The following is a 17,330-nucleotide window of genomic DNA, read 5'->3' as shown; positions in this document are numbered from 1 at the left end:
AGAGTCCCAACTTAGGACCCTTCACCATTACCCAAGGCAGATAGTTTAGAAAGAATGGCTGCCACGCGGGTGCAGCACTCTCCTGTAATATCAGCTAACAGCACGGTTTTCGAAATTTGGAGTGTTTTGATAGCAGAGGAAACCACATAGACTAAAAAAAGGAGATTCTATTTACCTGTATGTGATATGCTTGTGATTCCACTTCTGCCCAGTTAAGGCGTAACGTTTTCGGCGGACGCTAAATGTGGAAATACCACTTTTCTGGTCAGGCACACCACATCGTGGTTTCTTCATCCAGCTGCAATAAAAAAAAAAGACTTGTTACTGAAAAAAGGCAAACGTCTTACCTCAGGCCTGTAAGAGATACGTAGGGCAGAAGATAGTGATAAATAGTACACAGAAGAGATTAGAAGAGATATTGCAGAGACAGTCCACCGCTCAGTAGTTATAGGGCTGACCGGATACACCACGGGGCGCGTGACACTTCCACATTCAGATTTCCTTGTATTTATTTAAAGCATTTTTATAACATATTATCTATTAGGGTTTTTAACATAAAAAGTTGAAAATTAGCCAATTGTCTGATATTTTACATTAAAAGAAAGCATAGTAACAGCATAGGTGTTAGATTATAGAGTTGACTCTTAGGCCTCGGTCAGATGAGTGATTTTTTTAAGCGCATGAATAGCCGCGCTTAAAAGAAGAAAAAAAATTGCACATCGCGTGTAGAAAAATTGTGTGAGTTGGTGAATTTGCACTCGCATGTCCTATCTTTTGCAGGAGAGATTATTTAGCGCTTCCAAAAAACATACATGTGGACTTTCATTGGAAAGCATTGGTTCTAATAGAACTGCTTTTTAAGCGTGCCTATTCATGCGTTTAAAAAAAAAATAAAAATTACTCGTCTGACTGAGGCCTTGGACCTATGCCAAACTCATCTGCGCCAGCCCCATTGAAAACATAGGGAATACATTGTGGACTTTTGCCCCAGCTGTGACAGCTATGGCAGAGGATTCCTTCATCCCCGTAGGAACCTCGGGAATGAAGGAATCCTCTGCCTCAGCTGTCACAGCTGTGGCAGAAGTCCGGGATGCTACCCTATTTCTTTCAATAGGCCCATTGAAAGCAGTGGGTTTGCAGCGATGATTTACGGAGAAGGGCTTGAAATATGAGCCCTTCCCTGAAAATCATGGCTAACTGTAAAAAAAAGTTAAAAAAAAAATATATATACTCATCTAGAAGAGCCACCCGGCTCTTCTCTCTGGCACGGCAGTTGCCTTGTGTGTTCTGGAGGCCGAAGATTGAAAAATCCCCCCCTCCAGAAAGCGCTGGTGTCATTGGTTGAGCGCACAGCCAATCATAGGCAGCGTTCAGGCATTGACTGACAGCTGAGTGCTGCCTGTGATTGGTCACAGTGCTCAGCCAATCACAGGCAGCCATTCATTGATGTATGAATATTATATTTCAAGCCCTTCCCTGAAAATCATTGCTGCAAACCCACTGCTTTGAATGGGGCCGCAGCAGTGCTGGCCCCATTGAAAGAAATGGGATAGCATCACAAACTTCTGCCACAGCTGTAACAGCTGTGTCAGAGGATTCCTTCATCCCCGCGGGATAAAGGAACCCTCTGCCATAGCTGTCACAGCTGTGGCAAAAGTCCACAATGTACTCCCTATGTTTTCAATGGGGCTAGCGCTGCTGCCACCGGCCCCTTATTGAAAAAACAGAGTGATATCGCAGATTTTTTCTGTGCGCTGCGACACTTTGGGAAAAAAAACGCGAATGAGTATGAAACCATTGAAAATCATTGGTTTCATAATCATCACTCTTGCATCGCAAGAAAAATTATCGCTAGTGGGTAGAAGCCCTTTGAGGGGTTGTCCGGGAGCCCAAACCACTCTTTAGGCCGACTTCACATATGCAGTATTCACTGCGCAATTTCTGCTTGCAAAATGTTTACAGTACAAGGCGAGTGAATGAGATTTAACAAATCTCCTTCACACTTAGCAGAATTTTCTGCTGTGGATACACCAGGAATGTGAATCCGCAGCATGTCTATTTATGTTAGGGAAATTGTGTGGGAATGCAGCAGATTTTTGCCATGGAGATCAATAGGGAACATAAAATCTGCACCAAAAGCCACAAATACACTTTTCTTGCCGATTCTGAGGGATTTCCGCTACAGAGATGCACTGGATCTGCTTGGAAATCTGCATCTGTGGACCTTTGAAAATTAAGTTTACCAGAATGAGTTGAGCACGGGATCTACCACTAGAATATCACAAAACCGCAACATACTCCGCAGCAGAAAATCCGCACATAAAAACACTACATATATGAAATCCACAACACAAACTGCAGCAAATTCTGCAAAGCTTATTAACTCCTTGCCACCAGCAGAAAAGCAACAGAAATTCTGCAGCAGAATCTCCGCAGTTCAGACATTGTGTGTGAAGACGGCCTTGTTTCTCCATTTATGTCCAATAACCCCCTTTGTAACTGACTCAGGGCTCATGCACACTTGTGTTTATTCTCCATTCAGGATTTCCATCTCTCTTCTGTTTTTGGAGCACATAGCCGGAAAAGTCTAAATGGAGGGGAAATGCTGGTGTGAAATGAGCTTTACTCTTATAAATATGTGCTGTTTCGTTGACCCAGACTTTGTCGTGTACCCTTGCTGTCAAATCCACTGAAGGTCCACTAACATCACATATACAACACATGAGCCTTTACGGCCTGGTCTACAGGTAAGTCAGGTAAACCACCAGCAGCTACATCACTAATAGTAGGACATCCTTCCATTCAGATGAATTCCGCGTGTGGCAATGACCTTCAGTCTTCATCAGCGCATGCAAAATTAGGCCCACTGCTAGTGATGTACCTGTTGAACCGCAAAGACTCATGGGTTGTGTATGTGATGTCAGCGGACGTTCCGTGGACTTGACAGCAGGGGGCACATGACCGTAGTATGAATCATTGAAACGGAACATATAATAAGTCAATTACATAGATGATCATTGTAATGAAAGGGACCACAGGCAATGGGTTCGGGTTTCTCAGTTCAATGTCAGCCTGGCGGACATGGAGTGCAAGAGTCTCCATTGCTGGACAAACAACACTTTATTAATAGAGATGAGCGAACGCGTTCGTCCGAGCTTGCTATTCGTGCGAATATTAGGGTGTTCGGGATGTTCGTTATTCGTAACGAACACCATGCGGTGTTCTGGTAAATTAAACTTTCTTCCCTGAGACGTTAGCGCTTTTTTTTGGCCAATATAAAGACAGGGAAGGCATTACAACTTCCCCCTGCAACGTTTAAGCCCTATACCACCCCCCTGCTGTGAGTGGCTGGGGAGATAAGGTGTCCGCCTGATATGAAAGTCTGCCCCTCCCGCTGCTCGCTATGGATGCATTCTATATGCGCTCAATGGGGCCAGCGGCAGCAGCGCTGACCCCATTGAGAACATATAGAAGACAAATCCTTCTTCTCTGGCACAGCTGTAACAGCTGTAGCAGAGAAGAACGATGTTTGCCCATTGAATTCAATGGAACCGGCAATACAGCCGACTCCACTGAATGCAATGGGCTGCCGGCGATCGCAGGATGAATGGTCGGAAAGGGGTTAAATATATAACCCCTTTCCTGCAATTCATCCAGAAATGTGTTACACTAAAAATATATACCGGCGTATAAGGCGACCGGGCGTATAAGACGACCCCCCAACTGTCACCTTATACGCCGGTAATACAGTGGAGCAAAGAATAAAAAGCATTACTTACGTTTTTAGATGATCTGCGGCGCTCCTGCAGGCTGTCGCTCCCTCCTAATCCACGGCAGAGTATTCCTTTCTCCACGAAAGACTTTAAATCCCTGCCTCCAGAAAGACACGTGCCTTCAGCCAATCACAGCCAATGACAATGATGTCATTGAATGGCTGTGATTGGCTGTGTTTCTGGAGGCGGGGATTTCAAGGCTTGAAATCCCCGCCTCCAGAAACACAGCCAATCACAGCCATTCAATGACATCATTGTCATTGGCTGTGATTGGCTGAAGGCACATGTGCTTCTGGAGGCAGGGATTTAAAGTCTTTCGTGGAGAAAGCTTGTCTGCCGTGGACCAGGAGGGAGTGACAGCCTGCAGGAGCGCCGCAGATCATCTAAAAACGTAAGTAATGCTTTTTATTCTTTGCTCCACTGTATTACCGGCGTATAAGGTGACAGTTGGGGGGTCGTCTTATACGCCCCGTCGCCTTATACGCCGGTATATATTTTTAGTGTAACACATTTCTGGATGAATTGCAGGAAAGGGGTTATATATTTAACCCCTTTCCGACCATTCATCCTGCGATCGCCGGCAGCCCATTGCATTCAGTGGAGTCGGCTGTATTGCCGGTTCCATTGAATTCAATGGGCAAACATCGTTCTTCTCTGCTACAGCTGTTACAGCTGTGCCAGAGGAGGACGATCTTTATGCTGACAGTGGGGGGGGGGGGGGGGGGGGCACTCTTGCCGCTATTGTGGCTTAATAGTGGGACCTGTGAACTTGAGATGCAGCCCACCATGTAGCCCCTCGCCTGCCCTATCCGTCACTGTGTCATTCCCATCACTTTCCTGAATTGCCCAGATTTTCACACATGAAAACCTTAGCGAGCATCGGCGAAATACAAAAATGTTCCGGTCGCCCATTGACTTCAATGGGGTTCGTTGTTCGAAACGAACCCTCGAGCATCACGGGAAGTTCGTTACGAATAACGAACACCCGAACATTTTGGTGTTCGCTCATCTCTATTTATTAACTGTAAGACAGGCAAACGGTAACTTGTGACTCTGTGACCAAGTGTATCTCAGTCTGTCAATAAAGTTCAAGAGTCCACATGAGCGCTTATTAATCAGAGTCCTTGCCCGATTTACCAATAAACCATAATTGTTTCACTAAACAGTCTTTAGGCCTTCTTGCCTGGGAGAGCTGTAACAACTCTACACCCAGATGACCAGGGTTGTCTCTCTTCCAGGCCCACTGCTATGGATTCAATGTTATGCCCAGATGCCCGTGGATGACTCTCTTTCAGGCCCATTGGTGCAGATTCTGAATCATCGGAGGGGAGAGAATGGAGGAACCACTGGGCACTGACTTCATTATTTAGGACTTCTTTCCCTGTTCACTAGAGGAAAACTGCCAAATGACAATTGCTATGGCCATTAACACAAACCAAGAGAGACTTCCTTATTTCTCTGTTCACAGCTTAGCTGCTCTCTGCACACTCTGCAAACTTCTCAATCGTTGCATGTCTATCTCCAGGAGGAAACCGTTTCTTGGACTGTATCACCAACTCTGCGGTACACCAGGAGAGACTCCTGCTTCAACCTCTGTCCTGCACCAGGCACCTCTCTTAACTACGTCCTATCTCTCCTTCTTGCTTAGCTCTGTTCCTGTCCTCTCTTAAACAGACAGTACCAATACAATGGAAACAACATCATACTATCATCAAACAGTGATAACTATAGTCCCTTACAGTAACAAAGAGTAATAAAGAGTAATAAAGAGCAGTTGGGGCTCTTGGATAACCCCTTAAGAAAAAAAACATTCTGTTCATTACATCAAGACTCAGTAGATATCAATACACAGCAACACAAAAAGTTCTTAACAGTGATTTTCGAGTACCGTAGTCTACCTGGCTACAGAGATTTGTACATAAAGTATTTACAGGCATGGTAGCAAGTAGGTTTCATTGCCTAGTAAGTATTATAAAGAGAGTAGAAGTATTAGTGACTATTAATCAGTGCAGCATTTGACCACAATATCGTTAAGCGATAGTTATTGACATGCACAGTGATGACGATGGGAATGTACATTAGTAGGAATTCTCACCTCATTGTGATTTGACTACATCAAAGGATGGAAGCAGAAGGGAAAAAAAACAAAACAAGACTATTACGCTCCATTAGAACAGCTTCTTGGGATAGAGTAGAAGGGTTAATATACAGAACACATTCAGCATGCAGGTGCCATTGGTACTTACATTTCTTACATTAGGATTTAATCGCTAATAGTTAATTACATTGTGAAATGTGCAGTTTTAGCGCTCCTGCCCCTGGCCGAATATATTTGCTGCGGAATCCACGGCGGGCATCCGCACCGCGGATCCGCAGCAAATAACACCCAAAGCATGCTATGGGAAATTGATTCTTCCTCCACACTTGTGGAAACCAATTGCCATATCTGCAAATGGAGGAAAAATCACAGCATGCTTCCGCGGATTCTGCGTGGATAGCTTCCATTGAAATCAATGGAAGCCGCCCGACCCACGGCCTGTCTGTAATGAAAATGATAGACGGGCTGCTGATTCAGCGTTGTTGACTAGCAACGGCATGGGTAAAAAAAATGTGAAAAAAAATCTGTACTGCAACGGTGAGCCGCCGGGTCTATCCACAGTACAGATTTCTCCACGACAGACCAGGTATGTGTGGACACCGCTGCTAGCAGAGCTGGTTTCCACTGTGGGATTCAACATGCAGAATCTAGCTGTGCGATGTGCAGGAGGCCTAAATGAATAAACAATAAGAATGGGTTCCACACTACTGGGATTCTTGTGTGGTAAGAGTACGCATGAGAAAAGATACGGCTTGTCCTGTCTTTCCCGCACATAGTTAATACTACTTACGAGAAAGATAGGGCAGGAGTTATCTTCCTGCGTTTTTTTCAAACACGTGTGCAATAGCGCAGAGTGTAAATAGTCTGTAATAACTCCTGCTCATGTGCAAATATGCCCCGTAGCGGCAAATTTCTGCACCGTGCGAAAGAGATCTTTAAAATCTTCTCCACACGGCTTGTAATGTAAATGCTACTATATATCAATTCAATTCAAAGTTCTACAACTTTCTGACTCATTTTTTTCTCGCTACTTTCAAGACAGTACTTTGTTGTCCATGAATGAAAACACGACCGTACCCCCGCTCCATAATACAGCCGTGTTATAGATGACATTGCGGGCGCACGTCATCATCGTTGCCTCCATATTTGCTGTCATTGGTTTTACTTCCTGCTGGGCCAATATGGATTGGTATTTTCCAAATAGGAGATATGAAGAACACGGCCACATAAATAGATACCTGGATTCACATTTTCTCCCTATTACAGTCTGTAAAATACAGACCAAATATGAATAAAGATATGCTTATCTGAAAGCGACCAATCACTGCCTTCACCAGTGATACTGCCATTTACAGCAAGTGACCACTGACTGGGGCCAGTGATTGGCTGCAGCAGTCACATGAACAAGGAGTTGCACATGACCATTACTGGGGTTTTTGGGACTGGAGCAGTGGGGACTGCGCTGCACCAGCAAACATCTAATCGGTGATTAGTGCATAATTTGTTATTTTGCCCCATTCCTTCCCATAAAAATTCTTTTAGCATTGGAGTGCAGGAGTTTGAAAAAATGCGGGAAGATAGGTGCCAATGTATTCACTATGTATGGGAAAGACAGGGCAAGTCTTATCTTTTCTCGCCCGTACAATTAAGGGGCGAGAATCCCAATAGTGGAAATACACTGAAATCCGTTGATATCAGTGGTTTCATTTTGCCCCATTGTACGGCCATGATTATCACAGCCGAACAAGGGGAGAAATTCATGCTGCATTAGGAACATCTATTCAATAAGGGGTTGGTTTGGTGGTGATCAGGACTTTCAGACTTCGGGGAACAGATTCCGTAAGGTGGTGAACATCCTCCATATTCAACGCGATCCATTCCTGCTTTAGCAGCTCTGTTAGTTGGTGCACATTTTGGGAGCCGATCTCACAGCCCGTTCCAGCATATCCAAAATATATTCAATGAAGAGTATTTTCAGTTTATGGCCGGGTTCCTTCAACCACTCCTTAGCGATCCGCACTCAATGACACGGAGAGTTGCCCTGTTGAAAGATGGCGCTATCGTTGGGGAAGATGTCTTGAAGATATGGATACAGATGTTCAGCTAACAAGTCACTCTAGTGTTCACCAGTCAGTGATTGTGGTATGATGACTGATGATTCTTGGCCATGCCAGGAAAGCACTCTCCAGAACAGAACACCGGCCTGCTGAACCCCAATGGTGCAACCATGAAATACGACTACAGGCTTTTAACGCCAAATGAGAACCTTGCCATCCATATGGTTAAGCAGGAAACCGAACTCATCACTCCAGACAACCTTCTGCCATGTGTCCAAGGTCCATTGACATCTATCTACCCATGTGAGGCATTGTCGGTGATGATACAGGATCATCAGGTGCAGTTAGTCTTGTCAGTCTTCGGGAATTGAACCCTAGTCAACACAAGGGCCATTGTAGAAATTTGTATAGGTTTCCCACTGTTGTACTGCTTGGTCAGTTAGTCCACTGTAGCACATCATTGCTGAGATATCAGACATGCCACCCAATACTCACTGTTGGACTAACCACACGTGGCCTCCCACTGTGTAATATTCTGTTGGATGTCTGTGCATGTTCAATCAGATACTGTGGTTCTGTAATACCCAGCAAGTGCAACTGTTTCAGAAATACTGGCACCACACCACAGGGCACAAATCTGCCAATAGTCAGTCACTCAAGTCACCACGTTTACTCATGACTGCCAAATGTTGCCTTCTGCTGCACAAAGGATATGTCAGCACATTATCTGAGAGCAGATCGTGACGCAGCCATCACGTGGTGCCACGTTACTGATCACAAGATGCCACGCGCCGGCTGTTCCCAATGCAGTCATTGTTCAGTGTAAATTGGCAGAGTAAAGATAAAATTGGAAGCCTCGAACATAATAAGGCCAAAACACTAAGAAATCAAAACTATTACCGCCATCGGGGTTTTTATTTTGAAACACATCTATATGACTACAAATCTACAGTAGCAGCATCTAGGCGCTCTGATAAATAACTCTAACCATGTCATTTGTATTGGATATTGACTTAGTACAATGGAACATGACAATTATCACTTACAATGCATTGTCTTGCACATAATGTGTCTCTCTGCAGAGTTTGACAGTTATCTACGACTTCCTGACAGACTGTGAAATCTGCCGCGCCAATCTCTTCATTAATCAAGCTTCTAAAATCTATTTATTTAATGTGTCTAAGCTGCGCTATTTTTATAGAAACTGCAATGTTAAAATCGGTTAAAGGAATAATATTTGCCTGCGTTATCTGTGTATTGGGCTCGACCAAAAGTTTCATATTATATTATAACTCGTTGCCAGCTAAATAGATTGTGCTGATATAAAGCCATGTATTACCTGCTGAACCACTGATTTAAAGGGGTTCTGTCATTAGAAAAAAAAATTAATACTTACCTATTCCTCCCCGGGGAGTCTTCTTACCAGATCTTCTCTTCCCCAATCTTCTCCTGGCTCCTGCAGTCCCCCGGGTCACCTCACCTCCAGCCAACCGGATCCTCTTCTTCCTGTGATGTAACGTCCATTCTCTGCATTCTGCTTCCCGCAGGTCAATGTACCTTGTCACTAGTGACATAGAGTTCACTGCCTAGCAGGGAATGCTGAATCCTCCGCAGCCTGCTTTAGCATGCAGGCGCGGGCTATTGCGTGTCTGCACATGTGTGGTTTTTCGCCACGAGTGTTCATATACTGTATAAACACTAGTGGCAAGATGCCGCACCTGTGCGCTAAAGCAGGCTGACGAGGATTCAGCTTTCCCTACTAGGCAGTGAACACTACGTCGCTAGTGACCAGGTACAGTGACCTGCAGGAAGCAGAATGCCGGCGATGTACGCACCATCACAGGAATAAGAGAATCTGGTCAGCTTCCTGCTAGGTGACTAGGGGGGCTGGAGGAGCCAGGAGAAGATCGGTGAGAAGAAGACTTCTTGGGGAGGAATAGGTAAGTATAGAATTATTTTTTCCTTTTAATCCTTTAGTGACGAAGCCTGTTTGCGCCTAAATGTTTAAGTATTTTTTTTTTTTCGTTTTCTTCATCGGCGCATTCCAGGAGCCATAATTTTGAAATTTTTCCATCAACATGCCCACACGAGGACTTGTTTTTGTGGGACAAGTTGTATTTTTTAATGGCATAATTTTGGGCTACATATAAAGTATTATATAACTTTTATTAATTTTTTTTAGAAGGATTGGGGGAAAAAATTAATTCTGCTTTTTTTGGGGGATTTCATATTTAGGACTTTTCGTGTGTAATATAAATAATGCGATAACATTATTCTCTGGGTCAGCAGGATTCCGGCGATACCAAGTTTGCAATTTTGTAAGCAAAAAATAGTGTTTTTTGTTTTTTTTTAAGATTTGCTTTTGTGTCGCCACATTCCAAGAGCGAGAACATTTTTATTTTTCCTCTGGTGAAGCTCTATGGGGACTTGATTTTTGCACGATAAACTCCATTCTTCATTTATCCAATTTTTGGGAACATAGAACATTTTGATTGTTGTGTATTCCATTTTTTTTCTAGAAACAAGATTAACAAAATCAGCAATTTTGGCAAGTCTTTGATTTTTAATTGTATTCACCGTGCGGTATAAATAATATGTTACGTTAATTCTGCAGGCCGGTACGATTACATCAATACTAAATTTATATAATTTTTTTTCATTCATCGCTGACATTTAAGAAAAAAAAAGTATTTTTTGTTCATCGCTGCATTCAAAGACCCCTAACATTTTTCTTTTTTTGTCAACGATGTGGTGTAAGGCCACTCTCACACTTTCTGTAAAATGCTGCAATTTTGATTGAATTTAATTGATTTTATCTGCGTTTCCGAATGGAGGTTACTGCATTTGACAGTGCTTTTTCACATACCCCATCATTGCGATGGGTCATTGGGTGCATTAAAAGTACGAAAATGCGCCAAAATAGAGCCGATGGCACTTGAAAATCGTGGCATTATAAAACGCCGCGTTCGAGCGCAGGTCTGCGAGGCCCCATTGAAATCAATGGGAGTATTGTACCACATCCAAAACGCCGCAGTATTTGGGGTAAAAAGCGCATGTGTGAGAGTGGCCTAAGGGTTTTTATTTTGCGGGATGAGTACTTTTTAATGGTACCATTTGTCAATCTATGTGAACTATTCCATTTTTTGTAAGGCAAGTTAGGCAAAATTAAGTATTTTTGCCATGTTTTTTGCTTTTGTTTTCATGAAGTGCACTCTGTGGGTTAATTAGTCGGCTAAATTTTTTTTCTGGGTCATTATTTATATAACCATACCACATGTCTGCTTTTTTTCACATGGTAAAGTGGCAAAGATGAAGTTTTGACATTTTTATTTTTATAATTTTTTTACTATATTTTTAGACTTTTTTTAACTTTTTATTTTTGGCCCTCCAGGGCACTTGATTATCAGCATCTTTTATCACTCTTCTAATTAGAGATAAGCGAGCATACTCGATAAGGCAAACTACTCGAGTGAGTAGTGCCTTATTCGAGTATGCTCGCTCATCTCTACTTCTAATACATTCCTATACATCAGTACATTGGTCCATCCATGTGCATAGCCTCATAGGCTATAATAGGGCTATGTGATGTACCTGGAATTTTACGGGCAGCACACAGTCCCAAAATATGCCCATGCACAGCTACAGAGGGTTTCACATCTGCGTTGGAACCTCTGTCTAAAGGCCAGCTAAATGAGTGGAGATAGAACAGACCCCGTTGTAGTCAGTAGAGTCTATTCTGCGCTATTTGGTTCCATCCTGAGACGGAGCTGTTTGGCTGTGGGAATTCCCTTTTCCTGCTCCCCAAACAGAGCAGGAAAGCGAGAAGTGCAGATTTGAAACTGCTCTACATTAACGGGATTTTCCACTGAAATACTATTGATGAGCTATCATCAGGATAGGTCATCAATAGTTGATCGGCCGGGGTCAGTCGCTCAGGACAGAGCTATCATCTGAGCGGGCGAATACTATCAGCACCACAAATACACAGAGGTCAAAGCGGAAGCCTCTGCGCCGACCTCCGTGTAGTGGCCGGCGCTTGTAACTGTAGGCTACTGCACAAGGATCAGGGCGGAGACTTTCGCTCTAAATACATAGTGTATGGACCCCGGCTGATCAACTATGAATGACCTATCCCAAGGATAGGTTATCAATAGTGTTTCCCTGGGAAACCCCCTTCAGTTGCTGAAAATTACTATAGAGCAAATGAAAGACCTTTCTAATAATCACATACAAGTCTACAATATTCATCAAGTACTTACTCAATTGTAAATTTGTCAACTGTTTTTGTAACATTAATGCCGTAGAATTGCTGCATAGCAGCTATAGCAGATTGCATGGTTTCCGCAGAGCGCAGTACTGACATTCTGGGGTCTGATGGTGGAAGGTAGCCGTATTTTTGCAGCCAACCCTGAAAAAAAACATGAAAAATATGTTTAAAAATTGAATATAGACAAAAAATGTCTGCATAATAATACCAATAATAATAATACATTATTAAATAGCTACATGGCTGTCAGATTTATGTCATCATCTTCTATTCATACCATACACAGGCATAGAATACTAACTGTAAAGCCAAATGCAGCATCAGGTTTCAGTGTAAGGGCTTCCGCACATTTGCGTGCGCAATTTTTGCGCTCGCAATATGAAGCGAATCAAAATATTCATTCTCACAATTCTTTTTTTGTGCAGGCTATTGTGGAATATTCCGTCCCGTGTGAAAGGTTCCTAAGGCAGTCATGTTTTCTTTTTTAACATCAGTGGTCTCATGAAATGAGCAATGTCCTATAAGTAAGGAAATGAGTAGAGATGAGCGAGTATACTCGCTAAGGCATATTACTCGTTCACAGAACCGCCTGCTGACTTGCTTGTCAAAATGACTCATTTCTAGAGATGAGCGAGTATACTCGCTAAGGCACATTACTGGAGCGAGTAGTGCCTTACCCGAGTATCTTCCTGCTCGTCTCTAAAGATTAGGCTGCCGGCGGCGGGCGGGGGAGCGGCGGGGGAGAGCGGGGAGGAATTGGAGGGGAGATCTCTCCCTCTCTCCCCCCCCCCCCCCCGCTCCCCGCCGCAACTCACCTGTCACCCGCGCCGGCCCCCGAATATTTAGAGACGAGCGGGAAGATACTCGGCTAAGGCACTACTCGCTCGAGTAATGTGCCTTAGCGAGTATACTCGCTCATCTCTACTCATTTCCTTACTTATAGGACATTGCTCATTTCATGAGACCACTGATGTGGACGAGAGTGTGGCATAAAGTAACGTGGATCAGTTTCAGTGTAAATCCACATTAGATGTGAAAATCAAATGATCCAAGTGACTTTCAACTAGACTAGTCATCGGTGCTAGACTAGCCGGGGCCAGGATTTCATACACTGACAACCTTATGGGGTTCTGTTATGCAGCGGTGAGGAGAGTAGACCGAGAATGGTGCGATCAAGGAAAAAGGTCACAGATAGAGAATCCTATGGAAATAAACAATACATTGATGAAAGGGCCGAAGGAGGATGTCAAGAATCACTGATAAATAGGCGGTGCACGATCAGGCTAATTGAAGCCGAATACAATGTTGGTGCTCCAGTTAATTAATGTGTCCGAACAAACAATGTTTCTTATCACGGATCGGCTATAACAATGCTGTCTAAGAGAAACAGAAAGGCGAGACTCCAGTAGGCAAATGAGCGCAAAAATTGTATCACTGATCGGTGGAAGAACGTCATCTGGTGAGTTGAATGCAGATTTCTGTTGTTGCCAATAAGATGGTCAAGATTTGGCACAAGCAGCATGGCTCCAAAAACATACTAATAGATGAATTTAACCCTTTCCAATCCACTGACATCTTCCAACATTCTGATTGAAGGCTGTACAGCCCCGATGTTGGAAGACGGCCGGCAGGGTATTCTTACTGTATATTACTGGCCGCTCTGTTGTTGGCAGCCTCTCCGGCATGTCACATACTGCACTACTGGCTCTAGCCAGCAGATGGCGCCATTGTAAAATGGCAGAAAGAGAAATCCCCCTAGGAAACCCTGAATCCAAAATTGGATTGCAAAGGGTAAAACATTGCAGGCCCCAGTGTAAACAGAACCCATCATATCAAAGGATGTATAGTTATGCCTAAAATGTATGCACTATATAAATAAAGGTGATCATTATTATTATGAGTCAATGACACCTTGTCAAGGGAGCACCCTTTCACCAAAGCTGATCATTTTTGTCAGGCTTAGCTTAGCGTGTATAAAATTTGTGCAAGGCAAAAAAAATTAAAATTTGTGCAAGACAAAAAAAATTAAAATTTGTGCAAGACAAAAAGAATCATAAAATTCGTGCAAGACAAAAAGTGGTGCAGTTGGCCGTAGTAATCAGTTCTTCCTTAGCAAAGCTAAAAACCTGCACAGCAGATTGACTTCTACGGGTCTTAGCTCCATTCCTTATTGGGTCCAGTGATTCAGGTGTGCGCTTCATGTAGCGCTAGTGTAATGTTCCTGACTCAATTTCCCAGATAAACTTTAAGGACAGCCGAGTTCATGAATATCCTGACAGCTTTGGTTGCCCAATATATATCAGTAAAATATCACCGAGTATTAAGCAAGAGCATGTAAAGGGCAATTTCTCTCCTCTGCTGGCTAGCTGTCGTCTTCTGACTATTATAAATGAGTCTGGTAATTTACAGACTGATTTTTAGCCTTGGAATAAAACCCACCTTGAACAATACTATGGTGCGTACAATAAATCTTATTTAGCACTTCCGTTCCTTTACCGCACTGACCCAAGAACTCTGTTATTACTGGAGGCTCTGCGCAGGTTCTTAACAATTATTTATTACTCTTATTTAACTGATCACTTGAAATTCTACCCAAAAGGAACATTTACATTTGTGCAAACCATAATGGATGCTTTAGAGAAAGCAATTCCTCTTCCCACAATGTTAAAATGATTTTAAGGCACCTTTCACGCAGAACGGAATACGCCGCATGAAACACTGCAAAACGCGGTAAATTCCGCACAAAAATCCATAGGCTACCTGTGAATTTTGATACAAAATTGAAAATGCTTAAAACCTGTCTGCAATTCAGCATCAAAATCTGCAGTTAGACCTGACGATTGTGGCGTGGAATCGTGAAGCTGTGGATTTGGCTGCATCCTGCGGTGTAATTCCGTCCCGCGTTAAAAGGTCCCTGAAGGAACTCTTCAGTACAATGGATACACTGGGGGGGATGTATCAATATTGTTCTAAAGTTAGACAGGATAAGAAGCGCAAAAATTATACCAGTGACATACCGAATTTGGCGCTGTCACAAATAGATCTAGTTCATCCATCTAAAAAGGCCACAGTGTTTCCACTTGGCACTGGTCACTTTACTGGTAGGGTCTTTGAGAGCTCCTGGTCTTCACACTTCACTTGCTCTCCTCATGGGGGTAGGGTAGCTATCTTCGTCACAAACAAATACCGGGCCAAGGTAAAAGGGTGCGTGGTTATCACATATGTTTTTACCTCAGTTATTTTAGTGGCTGCAACTAGTAACTGTGTCCCCAGTAGTGCCCCCAATTGTAATAGTGTGCACAGTTGTAGCCTCAATAGTGAGAATGTCCCCAGTAGTGACAATGCCCCTAGTAGTGGCCCCAATAGTAATAGTGCCCGTAGTTGTTGCCCAAATATAGTAATAGTGCCTTTAGTAGTGGCTCCAATATAGTAATAGTGCCCTTAGTAGTAGCCGCAATAGTAATAGTGAACTTAGTAGTGGCTCCAATAGTAATTGTGCCTTTAGTAGTGACTCTAATAGTACTAATGCCCTTGGTAGTGGCCCCAATAGTAATAGTACCCTAAGTTGTGTCCTCAATAGTAATTGTGCACCCCTCAGTGGCATCAATAGTAATAGTGACCTTAGTAGTGGCTCCAATAGTAATTGTGCCTTTAGTAGTGACTCTAATAGTACTAATGCCCTTGGTAGTGACCCCAATAGTATTAGTACCCCAAGTTGTGGCTCCAATACTAATTGTACACCCTTCGGGTGCATCAATAGTAATGATGACCCCAGTTGTGACCCCAATAGAAATAGTGCACACAGCAGTAATAACACTCCTAGTTGTGACCCCAATAGTAATAGTGTTTGCGATAATAGCCCCAAATATAGAAATAGTGCCTGCAGTAGTGTCCCTAATAGCAATAGTGCCCCCCCATAGTAATAATGCCCCCAGTTGTGATTCTAATAGTAATAGTAACTCCCTTAGTGGCCACAGTAATAATAGGGCCCCCTTTGTGCCCTCCACACCCTGAACCTGCGGCCATGCAGAAGGCTCCATGGCATTTAGTATTTCACTCACCCTCTTTCTTTCCAGCTCCAGCCCGGCCTGTGTAATTAGAGCTGTGATCCCTGACCTCTCCTCCTGGCGTCTGTTCAGGATTTGTGTGATTGTTCTCAGTGAGAGAAACCAACTAATCTTGTAGATATGATACCTTTCAATGGCTAACAAAAATACATGATGTTACAGCGAGCTTTTGGGTTCTTCTATCGACCCTTCATCAGGCTGATGAAACTGGTTTGGATATATACCTGCTTGAGCAAATACCAAAAAAAAACAATGCAATGGCAGTCGAGCCAGGAACTTATACAACCATTGTTGTAAGCGTACTGTTTGGTGGTAATATTATCTGTTCAATGGTTGAAGTGATTGATAAAAGAACTGTTATAGCATTCAGTGCATGTTCAAGTTGTTCGTACCTTATGTTCGAGATAGGCTATTTAAAGTTTCTGTAGAAACCACATATTTCCATAGCGGTTGATAGGAGCGTCTATTTCTATTTCATACTTCAAGTTCCAACACTATAATAAAAATACATATTTTTGGAAGTCTCATGCCCATGTTGTATCCTGATTTCTGTGTTGCCTTCCACCTACTGCAACATCTAGATGACCATATGACTGTCATACACATCGATGGTAGATCTACATTCAGGCTGATTTCCTGGAGGGTCAAACCGTTTACCATTCCTTACAAGCCAACTAACATGCACATATACACAGGATATTCTCTGTTCCCTACTCTTCCTTTCCCCTCCCTTCTGCTTACATGCCTGCCAATCGTATATATATACCATATATCATGGATACTGTGTGCCTATTAAAATCTGCATTCAATTAATATGACCTTGACTATTCTCAGGATTAGATAAATCCTAGAAAACACATTTTAGAAAAATTCAATTATTCTTATCGGTTGCGTATTGCAGAGTTAACAAGACGTTAAAAGCATAAGATTGTTGCCGGCCAAAAATGTATTGGACTGAAAATACTAAACATGGACAATCATTTATTTCCCATGACTTATATAACTCCCAACATGTAGTTCACAACATTAACAGGAACAATCTGCATTCTGGACAGTTACTGACTAGTC

General features: G+C 43.0%; 1 protein-coding gene across 2 annotated transcripts in view; it reads right to left on the bottom strand.

The window, feature by feature from the left end:
• The window catches only part of MMP16 (matrix metallopeptidase 16), a 203,411-nt gene that overhangs the window by 84,256 nt on the left and 101,825 nt on the right, over positions 1-17,330 (bottom strand). The window contains exons 2-3 of one of the 2 annotated variants that reach the window (XM_066578443.1): positions 12,188-12,336; positions 176-298 (exon numbers count right to left, since the gene is read on the bottom strand). In XM_066578443.1, the coding sequence (XP_066434540.1) occupies positions 176-298; positions 12,188-12,336 (272 nt within the window). Of the gene's footprint in view, positions 1-175; positions 299-5,868; positions 6,014-12,187; positions 12,337-17,330 lie in introns of those variants that run through there. The other variant, XM_066578445.1, reaches the window with a different exon arrangement.

Source organism: Eleutherodactylus coqui, chromosome 9 (genome assembly GCF_035609145.1).
Source record: "Eleutherodactylus coqui strain aEleCoq1 chromosome 9, aEleCoq1.hap1, whole genome shotgun sequence".
NCBI lineage: Eukaryota > Metazoa > Chordata > Amphibia > Anura > Eleutherodactylidae > Eleutherodactylus > Eleutherodactylus coqui.
The sequence above is the reverse complement of the archived record's forward strand: the minus strand, read 5'-3'. Positions and strand labels throughout refer to the sequence as shown.